At 58.1% G+C, this 14,364-nt stretch overlaps 1 protein-coding gene across 1 annotated transcript in view; it reads right to left on the reverse strand.

Moving 5' to 3' along the window:
- Window positions 1-14,364, reverse strand: part of INTS1 (integrator complex subunit 1) — a 35,652-nt gene that overhangs the window by 20,992 nt on the left and 296 nt on the right. Inside the window, exons 2-22 of the mRNA XM_044433762.1 lie at window positions 14,065-14,355; window positions 13,252-13,448; window positions 12,789-12,926; window positions 11,734-11,893; window positions 10,971-11,076; window positions 10,199-10,385; window positions 9,167-9,312; window positions 8,740-8,881; window positions 7,554-7,730; window positions 6,856-6,964; window positions 6,366-6,486; window positions 6,177-6,254; window positions 5,847-6,004; window positions 5,452-5,548; window positions 5,153-5,244; window positions 4,970-5,030; window positions 3,415-3,612; window positions 3,037-3,166; window positions 2,699-2,878; window positions 1,514-1,663; window positions 519-698 (exon numbers count right to left, since the gene is read on the reverse strand). Coding sequence (XP_044289697.1) covers window positions 519-698; window positions 1,514-1,663; window positions 2,699-2,878; window positions 3,037-3,166; window positions 3,415-3,612; window positions 4,970-5,030; window positions 5,153-5,244; window positions 5,452-5,548; window positions 5,847-6,004; window positions 6,177-6,254; window positions 6,366-6,486; window positions 6,856-6,964; window positions 7,554-7,730; window positions 8,740-8,881; window positions 9,167-9,312; window positions 10,199-10,385; window positions 10,971-11,076; window positions 11,734-11,893; window positions 12,789-12,926; window positions 13,252-13,448; window positions 14,065-14,355 — 3,098 coding nt within the window. The remainder of the gene's footprint in view (window positions 1-518; window positions 699-1,513; window positions 1,664-2,698; window positions 2,879-3,036; window positions 3,167-3,414; window positions 3,613-4,969; window positions 5,031-5,152; window positions 5,245-5,451; window positions 5,549-5,846; window positions 6,005-6,176; window positions 6,255-6,365; window positions 6,487-6,855; window positions 6,965-7,553; window positions 7,731-8,739; window positions 8,882-9,166; window positions 9,313-10,198; window positions 10,386-10,970; window positions 11,077-11,733; window positions 11,894-12,788; window positions 12,927-13,251; window positions 13,449-14,064; window positions 14,356-14,364) is intronic.

Consider the following 14,364-nt stretch of genomic DNA (forward strand, 5'->3'; position numbering starts at 1 on the left):
GCGGCAGCACAGAGCAGAACTAGATGCAGACTAGGAATGGCAAACCCCTGAATGGCTTTACTAAAAACACACCCAAGCAGCACGGATTTGGCCAGTGCGAGGCAACAGGGAGAGCGGGGCCACTCAGGATTTCAGGACAGTGTGTCCTACGACCGGAGTGCCACCACGGAGAAGGCCCCGTCTCACAACCTCAGGTGGCTGAGGAACGAGGAAGAGGACCTCACCTGAGGGTTGTGACATGCGGGCAGGCTCACAGGGGGAAGAGAGACCCTGGTTCTACATGGTCAGATGCAGGACTGGCATTAAGGCCAGTGAGACAACTAAAAATACTAGACCACCTGTGCCGAATCGGATCAAAGGCCGTCTTGGTCCCGAGGTGCCAAGGACCCAAGCCCAGCAGCCGCACCCACCCAGCCCACGTCCTCCGGCACCTGGCACCGAGAGGTATCTCGGGGCAGGCGCCTCCACCCCGAGGGCAAATGTCCCTTGCGCTTCACCCCTCCGCCCCAGGCCCTGACCTGCTGCAGCGCCACAGCAGTGGTCCCTCGGACGCCGTCGAACAGCGGCAGCTTCGGCAGGTCTCTCAGCAGCCACTGGTAGACCTGGAGGAGCTCCGTGTCACCTGGGTCTTCCTCCACTGGGTGCTCCTTCTCTTCCCGGTCGCGGAGTCCACCCTCCGAAAGCACCAAGGACAGGCCCTGTCGAGAAGGAAGAGCCCACTTTTTCCTACTGACACGAGCCTGGTCGCCTGGAGCGTCTGATGCAGGGAACACGCTGCAATGCTAGTCGTCAGACGACGGGACCAAACGGGTCGTGTGTCTGACCGTTCTCACAAACAGCAGGCAGACTGGCAAAGCTGTGCCACCTCAAACCAAAGGCAGGAGGGACGGCACCGCTGGATGGAAGCAGGGAACCCCCTGCATGGAGAAATGGGGCATTTTTACGGCAAAGGATGAGCTAGATCCCTTTGCAAATTGCTTTCTGAGCCCAGGGATTTTAGATGTATTTAACAGGGGGCCGTGTGCAATCCGAAAGTGGGCCGGTCAGGACCTAGGCTGACTGCCGCCACCAGCTGTGTGACAAGCAGCGTTCAGGGTCCCTGTCTCTACGAAGGACTTCGGAGCCCTTGTTACCGCATCTCTCCTGTCTCTGGAAGTCTGGTGCATCCAGCAACCACAGTAACACTCTATTTTCAAGCTCACCACTCTTTCTACACTCGTGCATGTCAAAAGAGCACTGAGAAAAGGCATTGGCACGCCGATTTCAAAACCAGCTTTGCAAAAGCGAACCAGAGCTAAGCGGGAGTAACCCAACCTTGCCCCAGGAAAAACCAAAGAGAACTGGAATACTTTGCGGCTGCAGAAAGGCCATCAAGTTGCGAAAGGGACACGACTCAGAGGTGAGGGCGCATGACAGCCTTGTGTTGCTGGTGCCCCTTCCTGCCAACAGTCTTCCTGTAAAGAGCTGGTGCCCAGACAGGCCACAGAAGCACAGCTCTCGCCTCCTTGCCCACCTTCATGGCCAGAACCCGCGAGGCCACCTGGGACGAGCTGAGCCGCCGCAGGAAGTAGTCCAGGACTTCGCACGTGGTCTGCTCGTCTGCCTTGGGCCCCAGCAGCAGGTCCTGGAGGCGGCTCAGCAGCTGCCTTTGCTTCTGCTGCCTCTGTGGAGAAAGACACCGTTGGAGCGTGGAGAAAAACCCGGGCATCTTTGCAGGAACGCCTTTTGGCGTCCCAGTTTTCCTGTTCTTCCCACCCTGCCAGCTTTCGTTGGTTCTTCCGATGGTGTCGCAGCAGTGGGAAACAAAATGTTGGACGAGGACAAAAGAATCCAGGGTTCAAATGCTACTTCAGCGCATGTCAGCATCTCAGAAGTGGGGGCTTCTCATTATGGTGCTGACCTCTGGAACACCCTCCCCTCATAAGACATTTTATTTATGTATTTAAAGCTTTTGTACGCTATCAGCACATGCCTCGGCATCTCGGGATGGCTCACAACACGTACAATTAAAACGATAAAACAATTCCTATAAATAACAAATACCACAAAAGATTATATAAAAACAAAAAAACCCAAAAAACAAAAAGAACAACTGTTAATGATAAAATCTTATTTTTTTAAAAATAGCAATTAAATAAAAAGGTTTTAACTTGGTGCCGAAAAGAAAATAAACTCAGCACCAGGTGCACCTCTCCAGGGAGTGCATTCCATAATCTGGGCACCACCGCAGAGAAGGCCCTGCTCCGGGTAGACGTTCTTACAGCAGGCTGAAAATGTGGGGCGTTTTAAAAGTCTCGCTTGCACGAACAGCCCACGGCTTGGAATCAGCTATTACGGGGCTTTGCCGTGCTAGCGTTTCTTTTCACTTTTGTAGTAATCACTGTTAATTCTTAACAGAACGTTTTGACAGCAGTTTTAAAGTTTTTGTACACAAATTGCTTAGCACGTCATTCTGCGAAGCGGTATACAAGTATTAGGAAATGCATAAATAAATAATATCAGTTATAAACGCTGCTAGAACGCCCAGGGAAAAGAAAGCAGAAGTCCTTGCGTGGCAGTAAAGGAAGGCCGCTGCTTGGTGAGGCGCATCCCACGCACCGGGTGCCACCAGTGCAACAAACAGTCCTTCCTTCGAACCACGGCTCACCACGAGTGAAACCCCAAGGAAAGCAAACCGAACGCCTCAGGTTCCACCCACCTGCCGCTTCTTAGCGCGCTGCTCTTTACTTTCTCCCTCCTCTTCCTCCTCGCCGGAGGCCGATTCATCAGCCGCATCATGCAGAAGGAACTCGCAAAGGCACTGCACTGGGAGAACGTCCAGGGACCCTTCGCTTGACTGAACCAGGTCTGCCAGCCACGGCATCGACTGGGAGGAAGCCTGGGAGAGAAGGGGGAGATGACCAGGGGAAGAGAAACGCAGGGACCCAGGGCGAACCCACTAACGCGTCAGCTCAGCCGCTGTCTGCTGAGGGAGGGAGGGAGGGAGAGTCCCACGGGAATCCTCATGCTGCCCCTTCCAGCTCTTCGACCACCCACCTGTCTCTGTATGATGTTGAGCAGGAAGTCGGGGTGCCTGCTGCGGCAGAGGAGGTGCCCCAAGTGAAGCGACTGGTTGAGGCTCTTCACCTGATCCAGGACAGGCTGAGGCGGCCGGCGGGGAGGACCCCTGGCGAAGGAAAAGAGGCGGCTTCTGCATCCCAGCATCAGCTCCATCGAGAAGCACGCAAAGGGAGGTAGCGCCTCCCCGGAGAGCAAGTGAACGGAGGGACTCCCCCTCTGCCGCCTCGCCTCGGCACCGCTTGACCGGGCTTCCAGGGTTCCCCCGCACCTTGGAAGGCCTGCCCAGGCTCCCCACTGGCCTGCCCCGCGCCTGCGCCCTCATGTCCCCGGCCCGGAAGAGCGAGAGAGGCTCACTGGGGGTCCAGGCTCGTCAGCTGCGACAGCAAGAGGCTGCTGCTCTCAGTGATCGTCTGCTTGGTGGAGGCGGCGGCCAGGTGCCCCTCAAAGGCTAGAATTTCCTGCTTCTCCCGCTGCGAGATCTGCAGCTCCCGGCTGATCATCTCCGTGCGGGTCTCTTCATCGGTCAGCGTGCACGGAGGGTAGGAGTAATTGCTGAAAGGGGCGGAAGAGTGAGCGGCAGCCGTGCTTTCCTGGGACGTTTGCATCAGTGTTTGCCGATGCAAAGGTGCTGAGGCACCCTGGGAATCTGGTCCTTGCGCTCAGCCTCCTGCTGGGCTCAGAGCGACCCAGCGTCCCGCTTTGCCGGAAATGCCAGGCCAGGAGACTCGCCTGTGAAGCCGCAGGGCAGGGGCAGGGGCAGGGGCAGGAGCGCCCACATATGGACCCAGGCACCGTGGCTCAGGCCTCTTCCAGGTCCTGTAATTCCAGCCTGCCTTGTCCCACGACAGGCCACAGTTTACTGGCGAGTTGGGCTCTGATCTAACAGGAGGGAACACTCGGAAACAGCACCTCTCCCAGCAGGCCAAAGGATACGTCGCACCGCATCGGAAGCCGGCTACAAGGCTGCATCAGGCCACCATCCTCGTGAGCCCAGGGCATCCGACCCTGCAGCCAGGGCAGAATGCGGCCTTCTGGGTTCCTGAAATGGCTCCAGCGCCTTTCCCCCATCCACAGTCGCCAGCTGTTGCATGGCTTCCTAGCTTTCGCGTGCGTCCTCCCTCGGTCCCGTTTGAAAAGGCTGAAGGGCCTCCCGCAAGGCTCAGCCGCGAGCAAGAACAGCTTTAAGCAGCAAAGGGAGGATGGCATCTGCAGCCCCATCCGTGCAAGGATCACAGAACGGCAGAGCTGGAAGGGGCCAAGGAGGCCATCTAGTCCAGCCCCCTGCTGTTGTTGCAGGACACCAAGTCACACCGTCCCACTCAGGTGGCTGTGCAAGTTCTTTTTTAATGCCTCCAGTGTGGGGGAGCCCCCCACCCCTCCAGGCAGCTGGTTCCACTGTCGTATTGCTCTGACAGTGAGGAAGCTTCTCCTGATGTCCAGCCTGAATCTGGGTTGTTGCAACTTGAGCAGATTGTTCCATGTCCTGCACTCTGGTATCAGCAAGAAGAGATCTTGATCTTCCTCTTTGCGACAGCCTTTGAGGGACTTCTAGAGGGATACCATGTCCCCCCTCAGTCTTCTCTTCACAAGGCTGAACATGCCCAGCTCCCTCAGTCTCTCCTCACAGGGCAGAGTTTCCAGACCCTCCATCATTTTTGCTCCCCTCCTCTGGACCCTTTCTAATTTACCTGCCTCTTCCTTCAATCTTGGTGTCCAGAACTGGACACAGCACTCCAGGTGAGGCCTGACGAGTGAGGAGTATGGAGGAACTACTATTTCTCGTAATTTGGAAGTGATACTTCTGTTAATGCATCCCAAAAGTGGATCCCCAAGAGCTTCTCTGACAAGGCATTTGGCTGTCAGCCCGAAAGAGGCTCACAGCCCGATGGGGCAGGGGTGACTCACTCACTTGGTCATCACCATCTCCATGAGCATCTTCAGTGTGGGATACTCCTCCCAGGCAGCGAGGCCTACGATGCAAACAGAGGGAAGCGGGGGCTGAGGGGGGGTGACGAACAGCTCAGGAAGCCCGTGTGGGACACTCGAGTGGCTTCCTCCCCAAGACGCGGTGCAGCAGCACTGTCACGCTCACCTATGTTTTCGGGATTGAAGGCGGCGACGACGAGCAGAAGCGGCCACGCTTTCCAGTAGAGAGTCGAAATGGCCAGATTGGGAGGCTGATAGCTGGGAAGCAAGCAGATCCAAAAATGTGACACAACCCGCATTTAGCAACAACGCAAAACTGCTGGAACGTTTCAAAGAGACGCACTCAGAAGGCACTGCCTGCGCTTGGGGGCTCGCTGCACTTGCATTTCAGGGCCCCGCGTTTCCCATTTCAAAGAACGCAGTGGCAATTCTCTCCAGCACAGAGTGGGGCACCTGGAAACTCACCCAGGGGGCAGCTGGATATTCTCCGGATGGTGGTAAGTGCACAGGTTCAAAACTGCATCGATTAGCTGGATCCTCTCCACTCTCAGGACTTCTAGATCTGAGGGGAAACAGGGGCAGATGATGGCCAGGACGACTGTTTGTTCAGTTCATGCAGAGGCAATTGAAAAGCTGCCGCATTCGCCTTCCAGGACACAAACCAGCAGGGGCCCTGGCTGAAGAGGGGTCGTCTCAGCAGAGGGCAAAGAGGCCGGGTACAAAGGCGGGCACAGCCTGAATATGGAATACAGGTGCTTTGCGAAGGCAGGACTCGCGCTGCTTAGTGCCTGGAAGGAAGACGGTGCAACTCCGGAAGATGTTCTTGTTCCGGGTGGCGGAAGGGGAGCCGAGGGTTTTACCGTCTGCCTGCACAGCGGCGGCCCGCTTCACCAGGTGGTCAGCCAGCTCCATGGCGTCGGCCGGACCGAGGGGGAGGTCGCGCGAGAGCCCGATGACGAGGATGCGCATGAGCGTGTCTTCAAGGATCGGCACTTCAGAGCAGAGGCGGAGGAAGAAGCTGCGGCGAGGGAAAGAGGGTGGGGGACTGAGGGGCTTCCAGGTGGCCCATACGGGGGGGGGGGGGGGGAGACCGTCCAATGGGAGTGCAGGAGAGCTGCGCAGGAGCCCACTGGCAACACAGGCCCCCTGTTCACGGGGCTCTGGGCGCAAGCGGGGCCGGCCAGGCTTACTTGCGGTCGCTCTCGGGGGGCCAGTTGTCCCATTTGTAGTAGGTCTCCGGCTGCTCCGTGAACAGCACCTTGTGCAGGCTGTTTCGAAGGAAAGCGGGGAGAAACGTCAGGCGTGGCTGGGTGGGGAGGCCGCCGCGGGGAAGGGGAGCTGTGCCCGGCGCCCGTGCCCCCCGCGGCTCCGTGGCTCACCAGTGCACGTACTCCTTGGGGGGCAGCTTGGTGATCGAGGGAACCACGGTGTGCAGCCACCAGACGGTGTCTCTCTGAACCGCGGCGATCTGGTTCTGGAAGGCACGCAGCACCTCCAAGTCTGGGCAAAAGCAAGGGGGGGAAGCAGGCGGGGTGAGCGCTGCCGGGCTCTGCGGCCGTGGGGGCACACGTGGACGCCCGCCGGGCAGAACCGGGGCTGCAGGACGGAATCGGGCCGATCGTGAACCCCTTCCAAGAAGAGGAGCGAGGTTCCCGACCGGCCTTCCCAACGCTGCTGCCCCTCAGTTGTGCTAGGGCCACAGTTCCCATGATCCCCCAAGCAGGGGGATTGTTGGAGCCGCAGTCCAAACGACAGAGGTGCAGCTGGACTCACGAGGACCCCGGCGGCACCTCGTGCACGGGCTCTGGCAGCGAGCGCGACTGAGAGCCTCTCCTCGGCGGAGGCGAGCCGGGCGGAAGAGAGACTTACTCTTCTTCTCCCCTTTGTCCCACGCGATCCCAGCTTCCTTCACCTGGGCGGTGATGCTGAGCATCATGGAGACGGCCAGCAGGTCCGTGATGTGGATGACGAACCGGTCCTAGCAGGAGGGAGAGACGCCGTCACCCACACCCTGACCGAGTCGCAGAGCAAAGGGCCCCGTGTGGGAATGGGGGGCAGGCCCACGGCTCCATCCGTGACTGCATGGACATGCAGTGGGGTGGCCTGCCAGCATGGCGGTGGGGGAGGCCCCTGGACGAGCAAGGCCACTGGATGCCTATCGGAGCTGCACAAGCACCCTCCTTGCTTTGAAGGGGGCGGTGCTGGGGCTGAAGACTGGAGGGACCCAGCGTGAAGCCAGCGGCACTTGCCCGCCTTCGGACGGAGCGGAAGGAACAAATCTTTCCTGGACAGCCCAACGCATTTAGTGGGAGCACCACAGATGTGCGTTAGCGAGGAAGACAGGCGGAAGAACGCAGAGAGGTGAGGCAAGAAATCAAATGTTCTGGGTGGGAGTGATCTCCGGCACGGCATTTCGCCCAGTAAAGAGCAAGGAGAAAAGGAGAGCACAGAGCACCCGAAGAGCTGGAAGGAGCACAGCGAGGTCGCCAGCATCAGCTCAGAGAAAACGCTGGGGCGTGTGCCCTGGGCGCCCCTTTGGCAGTTGGAGAGGAGGGAGGGACCCTGACCTTGAACTCCATCTCGGCGTACTGGGCCTCCTTCCGCTCCTGCATGAGGCCCAGGCAGAACGCCTGGAAGTTGATCTCGTGCTTGGTCTGCTTGATGATCTCCCGCAGCAAGGCCCGCGACGCCCGCAGGTAATCATCTTTGTTCGTCAGCAGGTCCTGGAACACCATCGCTAGGAACTGGGGGGGGGGGGAGAGCCCCGGGTGATGCGATCAGCCACGGAGGCGGGTCAGGCGGGAAAGCAACTCAGCCACGGAAAGGGTTAGCTAAACCACAGCGATGCTGGCGGAGCTTAGGAGCCAGTGTGGAGCAGAGGCTGGGAACGCTGGGCTGGGACTGGAAGGACGAGGGTCCTCGTCCCCGCTCGGCCATGGAGCCCTTCAGGGGACTCTGGCTGAGGCCCTAACGCTCAGCCTAGGCTACCTCGCAGGGCTGTTGTGAGGAGGCGGTCCCTTGGAGCAAGGGGAGGGTATACATTGAACAAGTGAAATCCAGAAGCTCGTGGAGAACCTTCGGGAGAAAGCCCCGTGGCTGCTGTGCGGGAAACAGACTTGGCAAGACCAGGGTCCATCCTGACCCCCCTTTGCGAGGCTGCTTCATGCCGCTTGGCTGGACTCCGAGGCTGAGGTGGAAAAAGCGGTGACGGCAGAATCCGCAGCATCCTGCACAGGAAACGGCAGGTGGGGAACTGGCCAGGCATTCCCCAGGCCCTCCTCGAAGCTGCCTTCAGCACTGCCAAGCAGCCTTCGAAAGGCAGGGAATCCCAGAGAACACCCACCGCTTTCCTTCCAGCGAATGCATTTATTTTGCTTTATTCCGAGGCCTTTTGATGCAGGAGCCCTCCCGGGGCCGCTCGCAGCTTTACGGGCACCATTTGGATGGGTGAGGAGGGCGGAACCGGCAGCCTCCTTGAACGTTACCAGTTGTAGGGTTTTCCCTGGATAGGGCTGCACCCCAATATTCGTACCATTCAGACACAACAACAGAGCAGCAAATATTCCCCAAACGCCTGCACTAAATCCGTCGGAAAAGCCTGCAGCGTGAGTGCAGCCGCAGAGCCAGACAGCTGCGCAAAACCCGGTCGGGCAGGTACGGGGCAGCGGCGGCGCAGAAGGTGAATGGCGGCGCGCAAGACGTGCCCGCGCCCCCGCCTGGCCGGCGGGCGTTTGCCGAGCCGGGCCAGCCTACCTTTGGGGCCAGCTCGGGGCTGTGCTGGAGGACCGTGTAGAGGATCTGCATGTTGTTGGGGTTCCGGGCGTTGGAGAGCTCGTTGAAAATCACGGACTTGACCACGGTGCCCAGGTTGTCCCGGTGGGCGTTCAGCAGCTCCCTGCAGGGGATGAGGCTCGAGGTGACCATGCATGGCCAACCGCTCGACCGAGGGTTGCTCTCCCCATCCCAAACGCACACGCCCAGCGCGTACGGGGCAGCGTACAAATTAGTAAGCTTAAATAAAGGAATCTCTACCCTATCAGCTGCTGCTCAGCCCCCCCCCCTTTTTCTAACCTCTGCCCCTCCCCACAGCCCCTCTCCCACGAGCAGGAACAGGTCTGCCTCTGCCCGTGCTTCGAGGGCTCAGCGACACGTCCCCACCGCCCCACGCCCGCCAGCGTACCGGACACAGAGCATGTACTGATGGAGGAGGAGCTTGGGTTTCAAGCGGATTTTGATCAGGTTGGAGACCACCTCCACGTCCTCGGAGCCGTGGGTGTTGCAGTTCATGCAGACCGACATGAGCAGGTCCTGGGCTGGCCTGGTGAGCTGAAGCGGGGAGACGCCTTAGCGGGGGAGGCACGGCGCCGGGGCAAGCCTCACACTCACCCCATAGACGCGGGCAGGCCGCTCGGCCCACAGCTCTTCAAGCGCTCGGGCAGGGAAGCCGTTTCCTCCCCGTCACCTGCTACGCCTGGAGGTGCGAGGGCTGGGCCTGGGACGTTTCTGCAGGCAAAGCAGGGCCTCTTCCGTGGAGCTACTGGAGGTCCAGCCTCAGTCCTACTTCGCAAAGCTCAGGCCGGGAGCAGCTCTCCAGGGACCCCACGGACAGCGCTCCCATCACCTGCTCCTCAAAACTGATGTTTGAAGCCAGAAATGAACTGGGCACTGTCTGAAGGCAAATCCAGAGAGCCACCCCAAAGCCACAACCATCTCCTGAAACGGCGAGGCTGCCATTCACCCTTCAATCACCTCGGAAGGCCAGCAAACCAGAGCTCTGAGAACTCCCAGAAACCACCCACTCAGGAACGGATTCCTGCAGCTCCCCAAACCACCAGAGTGGATCTTAGAATTTGGAGTAAATTCTATAATCTGCTCCCGAGATGAGACAGCCTCGAGACGCAACCTCCCCTGGCATGGGCTGCATCCCCAAAATAAGTTTGCCAGCATGGAGCTCCTTGCCTAGTCCCCAGAAAGCTCAGAGCCACAGCTGCAATGGATAGAGCCCCGCAGGCACGGGGTGCTCAGCCTCCCCGGTTCGTGGAAGGAGGCTGCTCCATTCACAGTGGGGCTGGCAACCCATCCTTGGGAAGGTCGGAACAAAAGCTGCAGTGGTTGAGAAGCCCCAGGAACGCTGGCAGGGATGAGATGCCCACCCTGTCCCTCCCCCAGGCCAAAGCACCGGAGGACTGGAGCCAAGGGAAGGGGGCTTTACCTTGGGGTTCTGCAGCCACATCTCCAGCCTCTGCACGGCCATCTGCCGGATCTCCTTGTAGCCACAGGTGGCCGTCAGCAGGCGCAGGAGATTCCGGGAGACGTTATCCATGGGCTGGCGCCGGTTGAGCTGGTCCCGCAGCATGTCCAGGACGTACTCCTCCACGCTCTCCGCGAGGTCCTCGTACCTGGGCCGGACACAGGGCTGCGTGGGCCAAGTCCCCTCTGCGGTTCGGAGTACACCTGGCGACCCGGGCTCAGGGTGGGCCGGGGAGCACAGGCCAAGGAAAAGCGGGGCAGCCCGCAGGTGGCAAACGGCGAGGCCTCCGTGGCTACCCATGATTAGCAGCCCACAGTTAAACCACGGGGCAACCCCCAGTTCAACGACGAGTGCCAAATCCACTCGTCCTCTCAACGACTCTGTGCAAACCAAGGCACAGTTTCTTATTCAGCGGGGGAAGGCCATTTCACAAACAAATCCAGCCTTTATGAACGGCTGTGCGTCACTTTTAACAATTCTGCATCAGATTTCCTTTGCCGGTTCAAAAAGCGCTCCCCAGCCACCTCCTTCGACTTCAACAGAGCTGCAAGGGGCTGCACGCGTGTTGCACACGCACAGACCTCGCTGCTGCCACGCTCGAGGCACTCCCCTCCCCCGAAGCGCCTTTCGCTCATAGGAGGCCGTCAAAAACCCGAGCAGAGCCACCTGGCCGGGTATCGCCTGCACTGACTTTGCAATGGGTCCCGAGCGCAGAGGGGCGCCAGCTTTTTACCTGGGCATCAGCTGTCCCTCCTGCTCAGGGCTCATCTTGTCTTCGGCGATCAGCAGCTCACTCTGGCTGTCCTCCTCCTCTGGCACGGAGGGATGTGGGCTGTTGCCTGACAGAAGGAGAACGCACAGGGAAGCGCACACGCTGGCTGCCACGACAAACACGAGGCTTGCATTCTGCTCCCACTTTGCTCCTCCGCAAGTGAGCATCCCAGAATGTTTTGCTTGCATCCATCATGGCCTGCAGCGTAGGGCCTGAATACAGTGCTAAGCTGTGACTAATCTTCAAGAACTTTGCTGAACCACCTTCATAAACTACAGTTTAAAATGGCTTTCTTCAGAGTAGAATTTTATTACCACAGGTCAGATTTGGGGCAGCTGAATATCAAAATCAGAAGCTTCACAATTCCTCCTAGGGGCCTTGATGCAAGATGGCTGTTGAGTGGATCAATTTCTTGTCACAATTCCTTGAAGCCACAGATTTGAAATTAAAAGAAGCCCTGGTTCAATTTTTGAGGCTGTCTTGGTTTTGATTTCTTCTAGTAGAACAGGAAATGAGTGATGGCTTTCCATTATTTAAATGACATCCATGTGATCATTTAAAAGTAGAGAGTAATTCAACTACAATTAGCATTATTTTAACTGACGGGCAGCTCAATGAAATGACTCCTCCTAATTCCACCCCCAGCTCTTGGGGGCTTCTTTGCCTTTCCCTCCCGTGCCAAAACTCACACTACCCTCGTCTACCCTCCGAGTAACTATTTTACCAGCACTAAGATCCCCTCCGCTGCGGCCAACCTCCCCGTGCAACAAAATGCTTTTTGGGGGCATTCGGGTGCTGAACGCCGTCTGGATGTTCTCCACAAAGGTCTTGCAGTGGGGGCTGTCCACCCAGATGCGCTCCCCCAGCGAGTCCTCAATGTACACCTGCAGGGAAGGGAAACAGGGACACCTCTTCATTGCATCACATCACCAAGCACCCCGGAAGAGCGGGCTACTGCCTTAAATCCTGAAAGTCCACAGTCAAGAGAACCAAGACACTGTGCATCAGAAGAGGCCTTTGTGGGGTTGGATGGGGGGAATCTGGCCACCTGCACTGCTGTTGACTGGTCAAGACTGCTACAATGCACTCCGCATGGGGCTGCCCCTGAAGACTGTCCAGAAGCGGCAGCTTGCGCAAAGTGCAGCAGCCAAATTAAAACAAGGACAGCGGGGAAAGACAAATAGCCCTGATTAACTGCCTTAAAAAGCTTCAGCTTTCAGGTAGTATATAAATGAAATAAATGCTCTGAAAGAACAGCCAGAGAGCTACAGAGCAGCAGGTCAACAGGTTGGCATCTGCAGGAGATGGAGAAAAGCAGGGCTTCCTCCACAGCTCTGTGAGCAACCGGCCGCATCGGTTCCTCCCTACACTGTCACCTAGCAGCAACAGCGTCAGGCTGCGGCAGAGGCACAACTGGAATAGCAGGGCCATTCACCTGCTGCACTGAAACACCAGCGCCACTTGCCTCTGGCTTTTTCCTGCTGTCTGCATGCAATGTGGTCACTGCAAGGACCTTGTGCCGTTAAGTAACAGTTTCCGTGCTTGTTTTCCTCTTGGCTCCCCACCCCATTTTCCTTCTGTGCAATCTTTTTTAGGTTGTAAGTCAATCTTGCCAGTTCCTGATCTTGTGTAAAGATCAGCTTTCATGCCGAACAGCAGGGCAGAGAGGTTTTAACAAACAACCTGAATAATATTTAAAGCTCCAGGGGCTGAGAAAGCTTTTGCCCGCCCCCAGCCTTTGTGGTTTCCCACAGGAACGCTGCTCTCTACTTGACACACCTTGACAAAGATCTCGGGCCAGTTCTCGTCCTCCTCGTATGCTGCCATGAGAAGGTTGCAAGCCAAGACGGACACCAGGCTGTTCCCTTTGGCTTTGAAGTTAATGGAGGCATCTCGACGGAGAAGACTGCACAGAGCCTACAATATCAAAACACCCATGAGCACAAAGCCAAGTCTGGGCACCACCCTCGATCTGGATTGGCAAACCCGTGAAAAAATCCAAACCCTTTGGAGGTTCCAAGCCCCCAAAAGGACAAGTCAGATACAATCCTAAACACACAATTTACCACAATAGGAACATAGAAAGCAGCCTCACACCAGCTTCTTCCTACTACTCATTTCAAAATCAAACTATTTCATTTCCCCTTTTTTAATACACAATTGCTCAGGAAACTAAAACAAAACAAAACATGCAGGCTCCACATTTCTGCTCTTGCTATGCAGGGACACATTGCACTCTCACCTCAATGACGCCTTCTGTGGCAAAAATGTTGGGTTTGATTTTTGCCAGGTACATCAGGCTCAGGTACAGCGTTGTGTCAGGCTTGGCTCGATTCATCTTCAGCTGCTTCACAGCCCCGCACAGCACCCCTTCGATGCGGTCGTCGTTGCCTTCGGCTTCCGCAGCCTCAATCTCGTCCAACAGGACGGTCGGGGCCACTGCGAACAGAGGCAAGCCAGCATGGACCTTTCTACAGGAGAGGTGCTGCCCCTCTTTCTGCCTGGATTCCACACCTGAGCAGCTCTTGCAAGGCGCAACCCGGTGGTGAGCAGCAGGGCCAGAGGAAGAACGCAGTGGCACCACAAGCGAAGGGGGCAGGGCACACATCTCAGCCCACTGCAGTTCACATCTCTCGGTGCGAGCAAGGAAGTGGAGAAACTACCAAGCAATCCCTGATTGAAGGACGGGAGGTGCGGCCTTCTCAGCGCTTGCACCCTTGTTCTGTGATCTGAGCATCACCGATCGGCAGCGGTACTCTTACCCTGCCACAGCTACTACTACGCGAGGTACGTGCCAATGACATCCAGAGAACATCACAGAGGTGGAAACCGTTTCCACGAACAACCTCAAAGCAAGCCACGCTTTCTGCCAAGCACAAGCTGCAAATCACATCCCGGGCACACCGCCACAGGGCGGGCAGGTCAGCGGGCACTAGTGGGAGGCCCCGGGTGCCCCTCAACAGCGCCAGCCACAACCGATGATGAAAGCACAGCCCCTTGCTCAAGCTGGGCCGCCACGACCGAGGAGGGCGAGGCGCCCGCGGGCTCCACGTACCTTCGATGGGGATCACCGACGGCTCCTTGATGGAAGGCGAGATGGCCCGCTTCTCGGCCACGGCGGCCTCTGCCAGGCGCCCCAGGGCGCTGAGCGGCGGCGTCGAGGACAGTTTGGGGCGCTTGGCCAGCCCCGCCAGCCCCGCGGCCCCGGACAGCGCCGCGGCGGCCTCCCGCTTCCGCTCCGAGGGCAGCCCGGCCGCGGCCGGCTTGAGCAGCGCGACCGCCGCCTTCGACTCGCCGGCCTGGCCCTTCGAGCCCAGCGCGATGAAGTCCCCGGGCGGCGGGTGGCCTAGGGGCA

This window comes from Varanus komodoensis, unplaced genomic scaffold (assembly GCF_004798865.1).
Source record: "Varanus komodoensis strain SLA01 unplaced genomic scaffold, ASM479886v1 scaffold26, whole genome shotgun sequence".
NCBI lineage: Eukaryota > Metazoa > Chordata > Lepidosauria > Squamata > Varanidae > Varanus > Varanus komodoensis.